Here is a 19,239-nt window from a genome sequence, read left to right on the forward strand (position 1 = left end):
CCCAGGTGGCTTTTACTCACAGGACCAAACAGTGCCAGAAAATTGCCAGTGCTGTGTACCTTAAAGCCCATGGTGCAGGTTAACCGGAAGTTTTGATTAATGGGTACATAAAGCACTCAAAATATGTATATAAAGTTAGAAATGTCTCCAAAATGGTGTTAAAGTCCAGTTTTTGTAGTTTTTGGTTAGTAACGGTTATTTTTTACGCAATTTGGCGATGACGTCACGTAAGGTAGACGCATACTAGAACTAGCATTATGGCGGACGGGGATGAGGAAGAGGTAGCAAGACCCACTGTCAACATTTATGATGGCCCACAGCCATATAATTTCGAACCGGTTAGGCGTATGAGGGGAAATGAGGAAATACCGAGAGCCGATGGCCGTCAAAGACAAATAAATGCATGGTCAGAGGAGAATGAGTGGAGAGTTGGTGAAGTGTCCTGGTGAGTTGCTACCATTTAGAAACGCAGCAAGGAGCGCTGGAGCTAGTAGTCTATGAACAGCAGTGCATACAATAACTTATTTATTTTTACTGTCAGTGAATAGCATCGAATGAAAGTCAACGTTTTCTTTATATCTAGTGACAGTGATTATGTCATTGGCTCAGATAAGTACCCTAAACTTAGTCAGAAGATCCAGAAATAGAAGGCATATTATGCCTTCTATTTCTTCTAAATATGGGCTAGCTTGACAGTCCCACCTGTGAACCCCTAGTGTTTATTCTAAGCTTTTACCTTTCTCCGGTGAAAATGTTGTTTGCAAACGTAGCCGACGCCGAGTAGGCTGGTTATGTCTTCAGTGTGATTATTTTTGATAGTGCTAACTCGTTTTCCTCGTGATTGATTGTCATTGAAACTGTCAGGGTACCGCTTACCGGGAGAGAGCAGTAAGCGTGTCTGTGTCGCTGTGTTTGGCAGGTGTCTGTGTGGGCGGTGTCGTCCCATGGAAACTGTGGTGGAGAGCTTGTGTTGTAGGGAGGTGAGCGCGTTTTGGTCGCTGGTCGAGGAGCTCACCCCGCGGCCAGCAGATATAACGTGCCTAACGCAGCATCCTGGATTTGAGGCATGCTGCCTGAATCCGTTTGTGCTAAAAATAGCATACACACACTTCAGGCAGGATCATGGTCCCCTTCAAGCCAGCACGCACGAGTATGTTCATGGTTTATGTTTACTTTACAAATCTTTTTACACTGAGTCATTTGAACCAAGTTATAGGTGACAGGAGATGTGTTGCATACACAATAAACATGCATAAGAAACAGGCTTAAAATGACGTTTCCAACCTACTTAGAGTTTTAAACTTAAGAATCGTTCCTACTTATCCCTAGGCAATACCGGTACACTGCGTACAGGCAAGCTATACGCTGGGCTTATGGCGTTTTAGGGAGGAGTATAAGGAAGCCTCTACCCTCTTGTGTGGTTTCAACCATCAGACAGCAATTCCAGAATGATGACCAGACGTATCAGGGCTTTCAATGGCCTTGTTTGGATGAAAATGAATAAAAATAATAGTTATGCTTATTCTGTTGTGATCATTCAATTGCCCTTAAAATGTTATAAAGTACACAGAACACATGCATTTTGGATAAAAAAAAGTTGATTGGCATTGCTTGTAATGGTTACTGAACAAAGACACAGGTTGGAATTAAATCTATATAAAAAAATGGTTAGGCACAAAACATACAAGGAACACTGATGAAGGGCTAGACCCGCAATGTTTAATTCTAATTCTAATTAATTCTGCAATAGTGTAGTCATACCCGAGGGTCAGTTGATGGTTCTCTTTCTCTCACACACACACACACACACACACACACACACACACATGCACACTATTTCATGCATGCATACATGCAGTGATACATGCAAAAGCACATCAAGCAGACACAGTGAGCCCAGACAACACCGCACACAGAGGTTGACAAGGCACAGGTAAAATGATTACCAAATTATTTTGAATTATATACAAAGAAATTTCATGCAAATAATAACAACTAAATCATTGGACTTGTCCGTGGAAAAAAATAATAATGTGAAATTAGGTTTTCTTGAAGCGTGACTGCCGGGCTAGGTAGAGGCTGATGGCCTCCTCCTTAGGAATCTGTTCGAAGGATTTGGCGATGGGGGCGGGTGCATCGGAGGACAAATTGGCGCCAACTTCTCGAAGAACCGCGGGTGAATTGGCGTAGCTCTCCCGAAGGGCCTTCATTAATGATGTTGCATAACCTGCAGACATAATAATAATAATAATAATATTACTTTATAAAGATCATTGTCACTGATCACTCGTGCGCCATCTCAAAATATGATAGAACTGCCTGACACTGCTTACCGTATGAGGCTGCCTCTTTGATGGGACGCACCACATGGGCACCTTTTCTGAAGCGCGGATACCGCACGCAGTACTTCTCCGTCCCGTCACTTCTCCGTGCTGTCTCGCGATTGGCATTGTGATTATAATGCAGCGCCGCTAAGAGAAGCCTACAAAATAACACATTTGAGAAAACCTTTGAAACTTGGTGTATGACAAAATACTACAATAGGCACGTTAATAGGTACTATTATTACTATAAAAGGCATAATAATTGGCAGTGTTATTCCATTGGATAGCACTGACCTGCTATACATCCCAAGGTATGAAAACCCTGTGTGCTTGGGCGCGAAGTGCAAGATGAGGGAGTGGTAAGCCTCAAGGGAGAAGGTCTGGTGCTGTGGAGACAGCTGACGGACATCTTTCAGCAAGGCAGCCCTCATCATTATGTTCTCCAACTTGACTGCTGCCAATGAGCCTGAAAAGACCAAGACAGGTAGGCAGGGAGGCAGACAGACACACAGACGGAAAACGTACAAATAGACATTAGACAGGAAGATGGATACAGACAGAATTCCTTTTTGAAATGGAAACACATGAAATTGTCCTGCATATGAATTATAGCAAACATAAACAGTAAACAGAATGTTATGAGATTGCCAGGGAATGAAAAAACAATTTCATCACAAAGGTCACATGTCAAAGCATCCAGACAATTACTCAAAGACAGCAAATAAAACAAAACTATGTAGAGCGTGCATAATACCAGTACTGTACCTGGGTCCAGCCACTCTTTGTTGCGCTGATCTCCGTCTAGAGGGCCATGGGCACAACTGGAGAAGGCAGGGGTGTCATGGTCATGGATGTCCTGGATGTGGTTCACTAAACTTCTCCATTTGGCCTCCATGACCGCTGGGTTGCCATCTGGGGTTGAGGCTGCAGTCCAATAGAGGTGATTCACTATAGCTGGCCTCCACAACTGTAGTTGGTCACACTCTTTGGATGCTGCATCCAATGCCTTCCCCAGACCTGTTTTAGAACAAATGGTATTAATTGATATGCACTAACAAAAACTGATTCAAGGTTCCAACAATGGATACATACTTTTGGCAATGTGCCACACGTCAAAATAATGCTGTGTCCCTTCAGGGATCAGCTCCTCTCTCACCCATTTGGCAACCTAAGGAGAAAAAAACCACTAACATCCAGCTTCAGTGCAATTCAGATATTTACATTCTATACTGCATTTTTATTGTAAATACCTGGCGATGTCGGTCCGTGATCAGCGTTGCCAAATGCAGGTCGTTTCCCCTCAGCAGGCCAACACTGCGCTTGAGCCCTTCAAGCTCACACCATGAGCTGTTGGGGACCTCTGAGCTCTGCAACATGACATAACAGTGTAAGTGTAGAATGCTGGTGGTGTTGAAGGAGGCGTTAATGAACCGAAGCGTTGCTGGTCCAGGCATTATGATACACTACTCTAGTTAGGCAATACACAATAAAGCTCTATGCATGGTTGTAGTGGAAAGATGTCATATTAAGATACAATCCTTTTACCAAATTGCAGAGTTCATTTCTTTGTCTAATAACATCAGGTTTACCTGAACAAGCTGAACATCCACCACCTTGTTCACTCTGTCCTCTATCAGAGAGTATGACCCATACTTTGCGCAGTGCCCAGGAGAATCTGACCTGGAATTAATTACAATTTATGTTTCAAGTTTTTAAAACCATGGTCTGTAAAGACAATCCACCATGTCAACTGCAAATGCCAACTAAAGCCACCCTACATGATAACAAATAACAAAATCAAAACGTGGAACTGGTCTAGCTCTCACACTGGTTTACCTGCAGTCACCAGCAAGAACTAGCCCGCCATCCAAAATTCTTGGCTTGATCATTCTGCCAGGCCTGAACGATTACAGGGATGGTGTAGCGGCGTTGATGGCGAAAGAAACTGCTGGCACTGATGCACTGCAGGCCAAACAGGGTCAACATTCTTAGTGTCTGTGTGGCCAAACATCCTGTAAAATGAATGGCCCCACTTAACAGGAGGTTGCAGGTTGGCATGTTCCTGTGGAGCATTGGCTGGTTTTGCCAGAAACGGTGGTAGCCACATGATGCACAGACCTAGATATGTAATAAAATAAAATAAAACATTGTAATCAACAGTATAATGTATAATGTTATTTGAACAGGCTTCAAATAACATTGTGTCCCAGCATCAGAAGTGGAGGAGGGCAAGGGCTGATCCCCAGTATCGACACTCTCCACAGTGTCTACACTGGCCACGGTCTCCTGCTGTGAAGCGTCTGTCAACATCTTGCGAAAACAAATATAAAAAAGTATATTAGTATAAAGTATAGTATATATAAGTATATAAAAAAGAAATCACGGTCACGGTCAAATACAGTATATGTGAAAGAGAACCGTAGCAGTCTAGCACTAACACAAAACGCAAACACACTTGTGAAAGCCGCTTGATGATTGGATTAGGAAATTATGGGCGGGACTATTTTGTCCCGCTCACGGACGCTCTGTCATCTACGGATACGAATACTTTTGCTACACATTTACCACCTAGGGGTGTTGCAAAACAACCTGCAAAAAACCCCACAGCTGAGACTTGCAGGAGCAGATTCGAGCAGTTGTAAAATGGTTTTGTGCTCGCTCATTAAAATGCTGAATTAACATAGCGTTCACAGATGTGCAACTTCTGATGCATTTGTTCAAATTTGGGTTTACGAATGCACACCTTTTGGGCATGTTCTCAGATTATGAAACACGGGTGTGCGAATGTGTTTTGCACCAACTGCGCTGCAATAATTGTAGCAAAAGGATTTGTGCACCTGTAACACAGATTAGCGTACTCGTAGACCCTATTTTGTGTTTACAATGGTATAAAAAATATTTATATTTTTTTTACGACTACAAATGTACTGTTACACATTTGTGACTTTAGAGTACACATGCAAAATAAATATATACGACTTCAAATTTACTGTGACTTTAGTGTACGCATTCAAATTCTGCAGTTACAGGTGCTAAAGACTTTTGCTACAATAATACCTTCATACGCCACACCGAGTCTTCGCCACGAGTGCCAGGCAGCAGTGTGTGCGCCAGAGAAGGCGCAGCACTTATACAGGTGAAACCACTCTGCAATCTGCCCACCAGAAATCACCTGAGTGGAGGAGGAGCAACACTCAACCTGCCACACATGCAATGTACACGTGAACTTGTTTTGTGTTAAATTGAGAACTCGTTGATATCTAACTTACTTCGTGCACACAAGCACACAATTAGAACATGCCAAAGTAATCTGCCTATGGCGATATATAACTTGTGTCTTCTCTGCACAAGTTCTTAGCGCTGTAGTTGGCATCTGTTGCAAATAAACGTATCCAATAGCCTAATTGTTGATTAACACTGAAAAAAGTTCTCAGTATTTGAATACATACTTTATGGGGATCAGGAAGGGGCGGTACTTGCCATATTTGGTAGTGGTGTGTGTGAACTATTCAGTGCAATACCAACCGGGATCCGTAGGGGGCGACCGTGAGAAATCTGTGTGTGTGTGTGTGTGTGTGTGTGTGTGTGTGTGTGTGTGTGTGTGTGTGACCCGACAGAAAATGATGAATTATGGGCCAAAGCTAAAAACCACACAGGCACCTTCAAATTGACTGCTGAATTAATTTAAAGCACTTTCCCTTATGGGGACCTCGATTTTGGTCCCCATACTGTAAGAGGTCCCCACGGCGTGACTGTGTGAACAGATCAATGTCCCCATAAGTAAAGGAATACAAACACACACACACACACACACAACCACACACACACACACACACACACACACACACACACACACACACACACACACACACACACACACACACACACACACACACACACACACACACACACACACACACACACACACACAAGAGAGAGAGACATCATCAAGTTATTACAACAGAAGTTGGTAGTTTACAAAAAGGTAACATCATATCAATTCAATCAATTACATTTTATTTCAACCTATAGGCCTATCAATAATTAATATGTGGATTACTTACCGACAGGGCTCTAGAAGAGTCTCAAGTCTTTGCAGCTTGTCCCATTCTGGTGGTGTAAGCATAAAGAGTTTGTGCTGCTGTTACTCCAGGGTTGCTATTATTGCTGCTTGATTGCGGTTCAGACGCTTGACCATATCCACCGTCAAATTCCAACGTGTTGGAACGTCCTGGACCAGCGGCTCCTGCTGCTGTCCAAGGGCAGCTTGTTGTGCTTGAAGCTCCGTGGTGTTTGTCGGACTGTGTTTGAAGTGGCCAACAATTTTGCGAGACTTGGACAATGCTTGCACAAATCCGCTGTCAGAGAGGCTCACCGTGATGCTTCTCTGTAGGATGTGAGCTATGCAACGCATGTGCTCAAATGGCAAAAGTCTAGCCGCAGCTATCATATTGCGTGCGCTGTCGGCCCCTATCCTTCTATTTCCCACTTGCGTGCTACTGTGAGGAACTGCTCTGCACATGCTTCTGCAAAGTGACGCTCTTCTGTTTTCATTGTAGTTGGCGCAAACGACTTCAGTTCCCATGTTTTAGAGATATGCTGTGATGTTACACCCAGGTAATTGTTGTTACTCACAGAGGTCCATTGGTCTCCTGTCAGGGCGACATGGTCAGCTACAGCCAAATCCCCTACAGCCAAATTCCGTTTTGTAGAGGTCGTGGATTTTTGTCATTACTGTGCCTCTTGACGGTGGCTTGTAGAATGCGTCGCGTGAAGCAACTTGTAACACTTCCGTGAGGCCCTTGTCCTCAACAATATTAATCGGCCGACAGTCTTTTTCAATCCATTTGTCAATTTTTTTGGTCGAGTTCTCCGAAATAGACTTACTTCTTAATGCACGGCCTTCGGTGAGTGTTGTCTGAAGCAAGCCCCCTGGACTTGAAGCGCAGACAAACGCATGCTAAGCACTGATATGGTACTTTAGGCTGGAAGTGCTTCGGTGAAACGAAAGCTCTTTCTTGCAGAGTGTGCAAATCACTGCTTGTTTATTAAGTGTTCCATTTATGGGTTTTTTATACTCCAACTTTCCATCCAGCGGGCCAACAGCTTCTTTCGGTTCTGTATCCATCTTGTGTCTCAGCCAAAACTCTAGTGCGGCGACTAGTGCAGAGCGGCCGCTAGAATTCGCTGTGTTAAATATTGGGCGGGTTATTTTGTGCAAGCGTTAATGCGTTAAAAAAACGCATTAATTCCCCAAATTAATCACCCTGCGTTAACGTGTTAATTTTGACAGCCCTAATATTTTTCTATTATATATATAGATATATATAATAGAAAAAAAAAATTGACATTTATCGATTAAATCTACAAATGTAAACGTAAAAGTGCTTTTTAAAAGTGCTGTGGGTTTATGATAGATATGCAATGTATCTTTTGGAAGACCAAGATAGACAAGAAAAGGATTTTTACAGACGAATATGTTAGTACATATTTGTACTAGTATTTAAATAATCAAACACTTCAACATGTGATTCATACCTATGTAGAGCACCATGAATTGCCGTCTGACGCGTTGTCCCTCCCGCTTCTCGCTAGCGCCCACTGCTGGCCAGGGTGTGGAGCTGGCGGTGACGGGCTTGGGCCTTCCCGTGCGCCTGCTGCCCAAGCCGGGCGTAGACTTCCGTTTCCTGGGCTGCGCGAGGTGCCAGCGCTCGGACCTGCTGTGCCTGCTGCGCAACCTCTGCCCCCAGCTGCCCGTTCATTTCCGCTTCCGCAAGGTGGCGCAGTTCAGGGCGGAGCCGGCCTCGGGGGTGGTGGCGCCGGGCCAGTGTCAGGTAAACACTAGATAATCCCCCCTCCTCTGCTGGGGGCACCACCACCCTTGCATTCATCTGGGACCCAGCAGAATTGACTATGCTACAGCCGAACTTCTGGGGGGAGGCGGCACAGAGCCTGGGCCGGAAAGCGGAAACTTCAAGGGGCGGAGTTACGCTATGTTTCCTGTCTCGTTACAGAGATATTCTACTGAAGAAAACTCATTTGCATGAGTGGATGACGTTTAATAGGTGCAGTTTGACAGTGGCTAGTCTCCACGGTGTTGGTTTTAAACATTTACAGACACTTTAAAAGTTTACTAATGCTGGCCGAGTTCGTGTTTGTGTAGCCAATTCCGAGTGTATTAAGTGTGTGTGTGTGTGTGTGTGTGTGTGTGTGTGTGTGTGTGTGTGTGTGTGTGTGTGTGTGTGTGTGTGTGTGTGTGTGTGTGTGTGTGTGTGTGTGTGTGTGTGTGTGCCCCTCAGGATGTGGTGCTTTCGTTCGCCCCCAGCCAACTTGGTAGTTTCCGTGTGCGCCAGAAGGTGGACGTGTTGGGTCATGTGATCGACCCACGGGCCGACGATGCCGCGGAGCTCCGCCTCCGCCCGTTTCACACCCTAGTGCTGGACCTGTCCGGCATTTGCCACGCCCAGACGACCTACCAAGAACCAATGCTAAACCCTGGTCAGCACGCACATGACTTCATCCACGTTGCATAGCAGTTTCGCTTAGCAAATATCGGTATCCCTGTATGTATATCGGTATCGTTTTACGAACTATCGACATCTCTTTAAAACCATTGTATTGCTATTCGAATATTGGTAATGCTTTTTGAATATCGCCCTTTCTGTAGGAATATCGACATAACTTTATCCGAAATTTGGTACTGCTTTGCGAATATCTACATCTCTTCATGAATGTTGGTTCCATTGTTCTATAAACGTTGATATACAAATCGGCTCTTTCGGGAAATGTCTTTATTATTATGGGCTAACATGTGCTAGCATACATTAAAAATGTTACATTTTGTTTGAAGATATCATATGAAAGTAAAAGTTTGTGCAACTATTCTGTTCATCGTGACATTATAGTGCCTGACCTTAATCTGGTGCTTTCCCAGGCATTACTCCACAAGTGACCAACCCTAGTGGTCGACACCCCCACGTCCTCTCCACTGAGCTGGCACGCTGTGCTGGCAGGGTGTACACCGCGGTGCTCGGGGCGGCTACAACCCATCTCCATGCCCACCGCAAGGGGAGGAGCAAAAGCCTGGGGAAGGAGGAGTTTGTGGCGTTCCCTAACGATCGTGCTGCCAGTATCAGGCCTTCATCTCCACACCGAGAGTACAGGTGGGAGGGTTGAGTCAACACTCAGCACTCAGACAAGTGCGTGTGGTTTGCCACTTCTGATTGGCCCACAACTGGCCTGTTGTAGTTAACCCATAGTAAGCACGACTTTAGTTAGACTGTAGCTAACACGACATGAATTGCCTATAGCTAGCATGCCATTAGTTAGCCCATAACTAGCACAACTTTAGTAAGCCCACAGCTAGCATGATTTCATTCAGCTCATAGCTAGCATGGCATTACTTACCCCAAAGCTAGACTTTTTTTTTTGTCCATAGCTAGCAGGATTTTTGTAAACCATTAGCTGGCACGACTTCAGTGAGCCAGTAGATAGCAGTATTTGAGGTAGCCTGTAGTCAGCAGTATTTGAGGTAGCCGGTAGCTAGCAGTATTTGAGGTAGCCTGTAATTAGCATGACTTCAATTAGCCAGTAGCTAGCAAGACTTGAGTTACCCCATAGCTAGCGAAACTCTAGTTATCAGTAGCATGTATTTCTCATTCCACGCAGGACCATCTTCACCGGCGTGAGGCGATACCGGTACGTGGACCAAGACTATACCTTCACAGTGGAAGAGGAGGAAGACAGGAAGAGACACCAGCAGGCCTACCTGGACTTCATTGGCCAGCTCAGACAGAACCGCCTGCTGAAGGTCCAGGAGAGGTACAACCCCGGAGAGGAGAGGTCGCCTTAGACCTGGAACTCTCACCTTCTGTTTCTTTGTGCGATTCTGCCATTTGTTTTGTTCAACAGAGTTATGTAAGATACTACTAAATTAAACAACCCTTTTTTCATAGAGTAAGCTGAGTCTTTTAGAATCTCTGTCGATTTACCTTTAGCTTGCTAACCCAGCAACCCCACAGCCTTACCTCTTGTTAGCCAGGACTGTTTGTGTAACTGTGCTGATGTGCACCCATCCCCTGTGTGTGTAACTGTGCTGATGTGCACCCACCCATGTGTGTGTGTGTGTGTGTGTGTGTGTGTGTGTGTGTGTGTGTGTGTGTGTGTCTCCAGGCAGAGGAGAGAGGCAGTGGAAGAGGTGGACATCGGGCTTGTACCGGCTCAGGGGCTGGTGCCACCCAGACTGCTCCTTACAGACCTTGATTCCAACCAGAGCACAGTCGTCAAGCCACGCCCCCCTCGTAACCCTGGCGCCCTGCTGTCTGTCACCGGGCAGAGTGGCAGTTGCCAGGTGTGGAATTTTAACGACAGCAGTTGACTCAAGAAATGAATTGCAAATTATGTCTCTTTTCTCACTTTCTCTCTCTCTCTCTCTCTCTCTCTCTCTCTCTCTCTCTCTCTCTCTCTCTCTCTCTCTCTCTCTCTCTCTGCAGGTGGCGGAGCGGACAAATGCAGTTCCTTCAACCAGCCAGGAGGTGGCAGACTGTGGCAGGACTCTGTCTGCTGAGGAGCTCTATCAAGTGGTCATCAGTGAGTGGATTGGTCACTGTAGCATTCTACCTGCAGTAAAAAAAAAAAAACACCAACGAAACATAAACAAAATGGATTTACCCAAAATATGTACAAAACAATGTGTGCCAAAATACTCATACCCCATAAAGAACACATTTGTGTAGGCAATTTAAATGGTGTTTTTTTTAATAATCCAAGCTGCCTCAATAATTGTTTGAATGCCATTTTTAGCATGTCAAATGACAACAAAAGCAGTAATAGAGTCGCCATTATTCATGTTGAAAAACAACTTCTGTCACCTCCTCCTCCAAACCCCCCCGTCCAAGGCCCCCTGACGGTGGACTTCGGTGAGGTCTGCGTGCGCTCGGCCTGCCTGCACACCCTGACCATGACCAACCGGCTGCCCGCCCACGTCTGGCTGCGGCTACGCGTGGACCCCCCCGAGCTCCAGGGCACCTCCCCGCTCTCCCACGTCCTGCCCCCCTGCTCGCACGCCACGCTGGCCCTGGTGTTCCAGAGCGCCACGCCCGGACCCTTCCACAGGTGAGACCCCCCCTCTGCCGCGTGGGCGGTGTGATGGGGGGGGGGGGGGGGGGGGGGCCCGCACGACGATGGAGGTCTGTGCGGTTTGTTTGTCACGCGGATCAACACGGGTATGACAATGTTTGAACAGTGGGGATGGGTGGTCTCGTGGCTGCAGTGTTTTAGTCCCAGGCGCTAAACGGTTCTGGGTTTGAAACCCTGACAGTCTGCAGGCTACCTGCATCTTTGTCTAACCCGCCTACCTGCTCCTTAATGACATGTCTCTGGGCTTACTGTGAATCGCGTTGGATTAAAGCCATAACCAACGTCTCTCCCACATGCCTCTCGAAAATAGTACTTTCAAGGGCAAGTTAGCCCTTCTCCTTAGCCCTACCCCTCAATGGAACGACTATTGGGACAGCTCTACCCCAATGCGTGATCGCGCAAAATTGAGGGGTAGGGCTAAGGGAAAGGACCACGTTCCCAAGTGAAGAACCCACCTTCTAGATTTCTGGCTCTTCTATTTAACCTGTTTTAATTTGACCATGATCCCTGATGTTACAGTCAGAGTGTAAACTCTTTATCCAGGGGAGATCTCTCTCTACTCGAATCCTCATCCTTTCTCAATGTCAAGCTATCGTGAAGTATTGATCTCAGACCCTGTCTGGGATCAATACTTCACGATAGGTTAATATTAATATATGGTTATTACTATTTAGAAAGGATAACCTCTTTTTTGTCTAACATTAAACTCAGAGGTGAGCTCAACTCCGTCTCCTCCCTCCCTCAACGCCCCCCTCCCCAACGGCTCTACCCCCCCTCCCCACACCCCAACCCCCGCCTCCACCAGGTCGGTGTCCTACACGGTGAACAAGCACCACCTGGGCCAGGTGCAGGTCCAGGCCCGGGTGGTGGCCCCGGCGCTGGAGCTCTCCTCCACCCACCTGGTGCTGGGCTTCGCCCCCAACCCCGGGAACCAATCGGGGTACAGGGGCGCCGTGACGCTCCGCAACCGTGGCAACCGCGCGGCCGACTTCACCTGGCTGCCGGTGGTCACGGAGAGAGGGCTGCTGTTCTCGGTGCGGCCGGCCACAGGTGGGCCCTGATTACATGTATCCATGCATCCATACATTCATTCATCCATTGTTCATCCATCATTCATCCATACATTCATCCATCACTCACCTATCCGTCCATCCATCCATTTATTCATCAGCCACCCATCAGCCACCCATCATCCATCATCAATGAATCCATTCATCATCCATCCACCTATCATCGATCCATCCATTCATCATCCATCCATCCATTATCCATCCATCATCCACCTATCCATCCATCCATTATCCATCCATCATCCACCTATCCACCCACCTAGCCGTCTCTCCGTCCGTCGCTCCCCAGGCACGGTGGAGGCTGAGCGGGAGCTGGACTGCGAGGTGACCTGGGTCCCGTCCTTCTCCTCCCCCGCCGCGGGGGACTTTGACCTGCGTGTGCACGAGGGCGACACACAGCGCCTGCACTGCATGGCCAAGGTGCCCGCCCCCCGCCGCTGGCTCACGATGCGTTAGGGGTCCAGGCCACGGAGCGAGAGTGACATCACAAGCATGACGTCACTGACACCACTGCTGACATCGCAGGCACTCAAACAGAAAGCCTTTCATGGTTTGCCTCAAGACAAATGCAGGAAATGCAGGATAGGATATGTATTTTCAATACATATCTTTTCAATACATATCCTATCGCCACCTACATTTTTTTGTAACATTGTATTGGAGGCTCCTGCCGGTTCTTGTCCCTATTCAAAGAATGTCTCAATAAGCAAAACAGGGGGGCCATCTAGAGCAGTGTTTCTCAACCGGTGGGTCGCGACCCAAAAGTGTGTTGTGTACTTGTTCTGAATGGGTCCAAAGAAAAGAGTGTGTGGTCAAAAAAAACGACTTCTTCTATATTTAAGGAATGTGCTTTGAATGCATAGATGGAAATATCAGTTTATTTATGTTTAAAAAAGGTCATGATCACATTAGGTACGTGTGTTTACTAACCCCTTTTGAGAAATGAATGTGCTTGGTTTGAATTGTATAAAAGCGGGTTGCGACTTAACTAGGCCAGACTAGTTAAGAACCACTGATTTAGATGACAACCAATCCATGACAGTACGGCTGGGATGATGTGTGTGTGTGTTCCAGGTGGGCTCCCCAAGGGTCCAGCTCTCAGAGAGCCTGGTGAAGCTAGGGTCCATCCCCCTCAACATGCACACTGTCAAGACCGTCTTCCTGCATAACACCGGACACCACCCCGCCTACTTCCAGGTTAACACCCACTCTCTCTGTCTCTCTATGTCTCTCTTTCTCTCTTTCTATCTGTCTGTATGTCTCTCTGTCTGTCCGTCTGTCTCTCTCTTTTTCTCTCTATATGTCTATGTTTCTCTATCTAGCTCTCTGTGTCTGCCTGTCTGTCTGTCTGTCTGTCTCTCTGTCTATGTTTCTCTATCTCGCTCCCTCTATTCTTTCTGTCTCGCGTTATCCCTCTTTGTCTTTCTTTCTCTCTCCTAACACATAGAGCTATTCACAAATCATACTATATTTAAGTACAGATATAGTTCAATGTGTGCTTTTGCATTCACAAACTATTTTAGTGCCAATGGAGAATTGTGCTTGCATGGTGTCTGTGTTTATGAGGTTTGTGTGTGTGTTCACAATTCTGTATGTTTGATTGGCGTGTGTGTGATTGAGTGTGTGTGTGTTTGTGCATGTGTATGTGTGTCTGTCTGTGTGTGTGTGTTGGCGTGTTTGTTCGCGTGTGTGTGTTTGTGCATGCGTGTGTGTCGGTCTGCATGTATGCGTCTGTGCGTGTGTTTATGTGCGTGTGTGTGTGTGTGTGTGTGTGTGTGGGCTCCAGTTGCTAGACCCGTGTCCTCTCCCAGGTATGGTGCTGAGCCCATACGAGGGGGAGGTGCCGGTGGGGGGGCGGACCCCCCTGGAGGTCCACTTCCACCCAGAGGCTGTGTTGAGGTTCGACACCCGCATCAAGGTCAGAAACACACTGATGGCGCCTGAACATCACGGTTACTGTGTGTGTGTGTGTGTGTGTGTGTGTGTGTGTGTGTGTGTGTGTCTGAGAGAGCCAAGTAATGATACACACCCAGTTTTCAGTATTTTAATTATGTGTGTGTGTGAGACAGATCGCCCTGAGGAACAGGAAGTCCATTGAGCTCAGGGTTGGGGGGTCGGTCGAGCCCCCGAATATTGACATTAGCGTGGTGAGTGAAAGTGTCTGTGTGTCAATCTAGACATCGTTTTTTAAAACTTGTGTTACTTTTACTGTTTGACATCCCGCTTCTCCCATAAGGCTGAGTTCCAGTTTGGCGGCGTCCATGTTGGCTCTGAGCACAAGGTTCCCTTCAGGCTAACAAACGGCTCCCCCGCCGCCGCCTCGGTCAAGTTCCACCTATCAGAGTACTCCGACTTCACCCTGCGAGCTCCCTCCACAGGTAGCGCACACACACACACGCATGCACATTGTACGCACACACGCTCACAGAACGCACGCACACACACGCACGCACACCCGCAGAAAGCACGCACGCACGCACGCACTCACGCACTCACTCTCTCTAATGATTGATAGTCATGTTTAATCATACACAAAAAACGATGTCAATTTTCGGGAAACTCTTCCTCTCATCTGGGCGCTTTCAGCATTCTCTGTCAACGCTCGGTATCGTCCTTCTCCGCCCCCTCGCCCCCCTCCTGCCAACCCAACTCTGTTGTGATTGGTTAACTTCCTTGAAGCGCGTGCGCGGGCAGATTTGACCAGGCATATGGGGGCGCGGCAGGAGTGCCTCTATGTAGATGATTTCCCGGAAATGTGAACAAGTGAATCGCAAACGTTGTCCCGAGTGTTTAGCGCTCTGCACAGCCACCCCAGACTGTCAGCAGGGAATACGTTGAAATGCATGTACGTCATTATTTGACACTTTAGTATGGTTAAACATGAATATCAATCATTATAACAACGTTTATAGGTCATAAAAGTCGAAAAAGCATATTCGGTCCCCTTTAACACACACACACACACACACACACGCTCGAAAATAAAGTGTATTTGTGTGTGTGTTGTCAGGGTCCAGTCTGGGGCCAGGGGCCGATACGGTGCACCTGGAGGGCCTTCAGGCGGTGGAGTGTGGCCTGGTGTTCTCCCCCACTCAGGTGAGACCTCACTCCTCAACCCTTGAAAGCACTCAAGTACTACCACCAGTAAAAAGTACAACACTATTGTTACACACTGACTTCAGGTCCTACATAAGACATTTAAAATATCTTATGAGGAGTGTAATAGTTAGTTAGTTAGTTAGTTAATTAGGGTTTATTTTATAGGGACAGATACAACTCATGTGGATTGTGCACTATCCAGGAGAAAGCATGGCCCTAGTGAGTGTAGTAGTTTGGGTGCGCTCGTTTCGCCACAGGTCGCCGGCTACGACTTCCTACTGCCGCTCACGGTCAACGGCGTGCGCTGGGTCTCCTGTCCCTCCGCTCCTGCCTCTCCTCCAAGGGTCTTCCACCTCCCCACGCCCCCCACCACCTCCTCCCACACCTCCCGCTCCCTGTCCGCCGGCCCCGGGGTCCTCACCTCCCGGCCCACGCCCGTCGTCATGGAGACGGGGCCGCGGCGTGTGCGCGCCACAGGTGAGTTGGTCTAATTCACCACAACAGTAAAATACATAGAAACGCACACCAAGAGTATAGACACTTTTAAACTCCACCTTTAAGGTAGACTGGACCGACACGGTCTTCACGTGGTCATTGTTTGTCACTGTACTTAATGTATATTTTTGTCTATTCATAAGGTTGTTTCACTTGTAGAGTCTTTGTAAAAAGCATGTGTCAGCCTATTAAATTGGCCTTCAACTAGCGGCGATCTTGGTAACATCTTGGCGCGAGCACACACTAAGAGCCAAGATGGCCGCGAGGAGAATTAGGATTATTAACTATCAACCTCTTGTTGTTGTTGTGGTCCAGCCCTGTGCGCCCCTTTGGAGGTGTCCCCCTCTAGCCTTGAGTTCCACCTGGAACCTTTGGCCTTGCAGTCTGTTGTGTACACACAGGTATGTCCCATATCCGCCCTCTCCTTCCCTCTTTTATTTCAGTATTTATTAAAAAATATCTATAAAGATTGTGACCAAAATAAACTTTCTTCTCAAATCTTTCTCTCCCTCTGGCCCCCCCGTCTACCTCCTACCCATATTCTCCTCCTCCTCCTCCTCCTCCTCATCCTCTCCCATCATGTACTTCCCCTTCTCCTCCACCCCATTCTCCCCCATCTCCCCCACCTCCTCCTCCACCTCCCCCCCACCCAGAGTGTGGAGCTGAGGGCCTGGCGTGGTCTGAGCTCCCTGGCTGTTGGCTGGGCGTTGGACTGCAGCGCTGTACCGCTGGGGCCCGACGGAGGCCCCCCTCTGCTTGAGGTCTGGCCCCGGGGGGGCAGCCTGGGGCCAGACCAGAGCGTCAGCCTGGCGGTTTCCGTGAGCGACCGGGCGGTCCGCGCAGGTCAGACCCCCCGATGTAACGACGACATGTATGACTGCTATATCTCCGTCATGCATTCACTTTATTTGACTGGAAACTGTATTTTATATTGTATTTTTATATTGCTCTATTTTCTATTTTTCCTCTCTCTCTCTCTCTCTCTCTCTCTCTCTCTCTCTCTGTCTGTCTGTCTGTCTGTCTGTCTGTCTGTCTGTCTGTCTGTCTGTCTGTCTGTCTGTCTGTCTGTCTGTCTGTCTGTGTCTCTCTCTCTCTCTCTCTCCATCTCTTAGTGGGCGGGCGAGTCACCCGGCTGTCCCTCCCTCTCTTCCTGGTGGGGGAGGGGGAGGAAGAGGGGGCTCACCCGTACAGAGAGCTCGTCGTCACGGTAACCACCCCCCGCCCCACCCTCACCTTCCTCCCCGCTCGTCTCCTCCTCGCCCCCGTGCCGCTGGACACCGTCGCCACGGCGACACTCACGATCTGGGCCACAGGGTACCCCAGGTGTGCGCACACACACACATACATACGACCATACATACAAACGTGCATTCATACATACATATACACAAACACACCCCCACACACACACACACACACACACACACACACACACACACACACACACACACACACACACACACACACACAAATACACACACATTCATCTACATCTGTGTCGTTCATTCAAGGTATATTCATAACTTATATTCGTATCAATTTCTGTCTGTCTGTCTGTCTGTCTGTCTGTCTCTCTGTCTGCCTGCCTGTCTGTCTCTGTCCCTCCCCAGTGGGTGCAGTGTGACTGCTGAAGTGTGTGAGGTGGATGGGAAGGAGGGCTCCAGATCCTGTCTGTCTGTGGTCTTCCCCCAAGGGAGCACCTTCCCTGGGCCCGCACAAGACCAGGTGAGCCCCTCTCCCTGGAGCCCCAGCAAGAGGAGAAGAAGCTTCACAACTGTAGAAGGCTAGAGAAAGACTTAAAACAGCCATATTGAAAGACACTTCATTTTGAAAAGACTTTAGGAAGTGATGTGACTCTTTCTTTGGATGACTACAGGAAACTATGCAAACTGTTTGTGTGTATGTGTGTGTGTGTGTGTGTGTGTGTGTGTGTGTGTGTGTGTGCATTTCTGTGTGTCTGTGTGTTTCTGCGTGTGCGTGGCAGCGCTCCACCCCTCTGACGTGCTGCGTCTCCTTCCGCTCCTCCGGGGCCCTGTCGGTGCGCTCCACGCTGGTCTTCTCCGACCACCTCGGCCACCGGTACAGAGACCGCCCGCCTGCTGTTGGGTCTGGTCGCCGTTCATCCTTCAACTTTTATTGGAGTCAATTCTCCGTCTCACACTCTGGGAATTCTGGAAGTAACTTTATTTGCATGGGGAATAAATCCATACACCGCCAAAGCAGTCTGATACAACCAGGAACGAGGTCGTGGCTGTGATGGGAGTGAGTTGAGTTGGTGGTACCAACATTGGGGAGCAGTGAGGCCTGAGCTGGTTGTGGGTTGGTTGTCTTCCCTGCAGGTTCGAGGTGGATGTGTGTGCTGCTGCTGACGGCTGCCTGCTGACCGTCTGGCCCTACGTGGCTCTTCACCGCTCCGACCAGCACATAGTGCTCAGGGCCGGTAACACCATGCATACGTATCTGTACATCTGTACATCTGTCCATCCAGACTTTACATACATCTATACCTACATGCATACAAACAAACACACAGACATGCACATCTATACGTACATACATCCATCCATCCATCCATCCATCCATCCATCCATCCATCCATCCATCCATCCACACATACACACATACATACATTGTGGCAACCCGCCTCGTTGAGCGCACCAACTACTCCCAAACAGGACACCATGTCGTTGGATAAAGCCAAAAAAAAGGCATGTTTATTCCCGAACATAAAAGTCTCTCCAAAACACAAATAACGTAAACCTTGGGAGGATTCAACGGTCCCCTCCTTCGTGGGTGGAATCCCGTCACCCACGAGGACCGGTCTCTCCGTACAGGAGCTCCAGGGCTGGGAGAGCCCAGAATGAGTGGAGAAGCGGGCTATTTAAGCCCTGCTTCTCCACCTGTTCCTCAGGTGCTCTGAATATCCTTAATTGGCCTGGGCCGGGTTGCCACAACATACAGTCATACATACATACATATTTAATTCTTTATTTGAATTCACCAATCACATTACAAGAGACAAGATTCAAATATTTCAGAGATAAGATAAGTCATTGTTCAAGGGTACAAAAAACATCTCCTGCGCCACACTGCCAGGCTGCCTATCACTGCTG

General features: G+C 47.8%; 2 protein-coding genes across 2 annotated transcripts in view; one reads left to right on the forward strand and one right to left on the reverse strand.

Annotated features, from left to right (window-relative positions):
• Positions 1-19,239, forward strand: part of LOC132455474 (cilia- and flagella-associated protein 47-like) — a 79,150-nt gene that overhangs the window by 32,255 nt on the left and 27,656 nt on the right. The window contains exons 9-29 of the mRNA XM_060049337.1: positions 7,920-8,158; positions 8,624-8,822; positions 9,259-9,487; positions 9,993-10,145; positions 10,497-10,674; positions 10,817-10,913; positions 11,222-11,438; positions 12,268-12,512; positions 12,822-12,952; positions 13,607-13,729; positions 14,319-14,450; positions 14,602-14,679; positions 14,769-14,910; positions 15,543-15,628; positions 15,889-16,108; positions 16,442-16,527; positions 16,780-16,969; positions 17,239-17,449; positions 17,737-17,851; positions 18,111-18,205; positions 18,466-18,566. Of these exons, the coding sequence (XP_059905320.1) occupies positions 7,920-8,158; positions 8,624-8,822; positions 9,259-9,487; positions 9,993-10,145; positions 10,497-10,674; positions 10,817-10,913; positions 11,222-11,438; positions 12,268-12,512; positions 12,822-12,952; positions 13,607-13,729; positions 14,319-14,450; positions 14,602-14,679; positions 14,769-14,910; positions 15,543-15,628; positions 15,889-16,108; positions 16,442-16,527; positions 16,780-16,969; positions 17,239-17,449; positions 17,737-17,851; positions 18,111-18,205; positions 18,466-18,566 (3,267 nt within the window). The remainder of the gene's footprint in view (positions 1-7,919; positions 8,159-8,623; positions 8,823-9,258; positions 9,488-9,992; positions 10,146-10,496; positions 10,675-10,816; positions 10,914-11,221; positions 11,439-12,267; positions 12,513-12,821; positions 12,953-13,606; positions 13,730-14,318; positions 14,451-14,601; positions 14,680-14,768; positions 14,911-15,542; positions 15,629-15,888; positions 16,109-16,441; positions 16,528-16,779; positions 16,970-17,238; positions 17,450-17,736; positions 17,852-18,110; positions 18,206-18,465; positions 18,567-19,239) is intronic.
• Positions 538-3,827, reverse strand: LOC132456472 (uncharacterized). The gene is made up of 6 exons (XM_060050832.1): positions 3,575-3,827; positions 3,417-3,492; positions 3,090-3,341; positions 2,619-2,790; positions 2,334-2,482; positions 538-2,227 (listed from the first exon to the last, which is right to left on the reverse strand). Exons 1-6 carry the CDS (start codon positions 3,776-3,778, stop codon positions 2,040-2,042), a joined length of 1,041 nt encoding a protein of 346 aa, XP_059906815.1. The 5' UTR covers positions 3,779-3,827; the 3' UTR covers positions 538-2,039.

This window comes from Gadus macrocephalus, chromosome 4 (assembly GCF_031168955.1).
Source record: "Gadus macrocephalus chromosome 4, ASM3116895v1".
In the NCBI taxonomy this organism is placed as follows: Eukaryota; Metazoa; Chordata; class Actinopteri; order Gadiformes; family Gadidae; genus Gadus; species Gadus macrocephalus.

Coding starts and splice junctions, on each gene's coding strand:
- LOC132456472 (XM_060050832.1), bottom strand. CDS start 3,778: ATGCCTGGACCAGCAACGCTTCGGTTCATTAACGCCTCCTTCAACACC. Junction 2,791..3,089: donor CAAAGAGTGGCTGGACCCAG/GTACAGTACTGG, acceptor TGGTCTTTTCAG/GCTCATTGGCAGCAGTCAAG. Junction 2,228..2,333: donor CAAAGAGGCAGCCTCATACG/GTAAGCAGTGTC, acceptor TTATGTCTGCAG/GTTATGCAACATCATTAATG.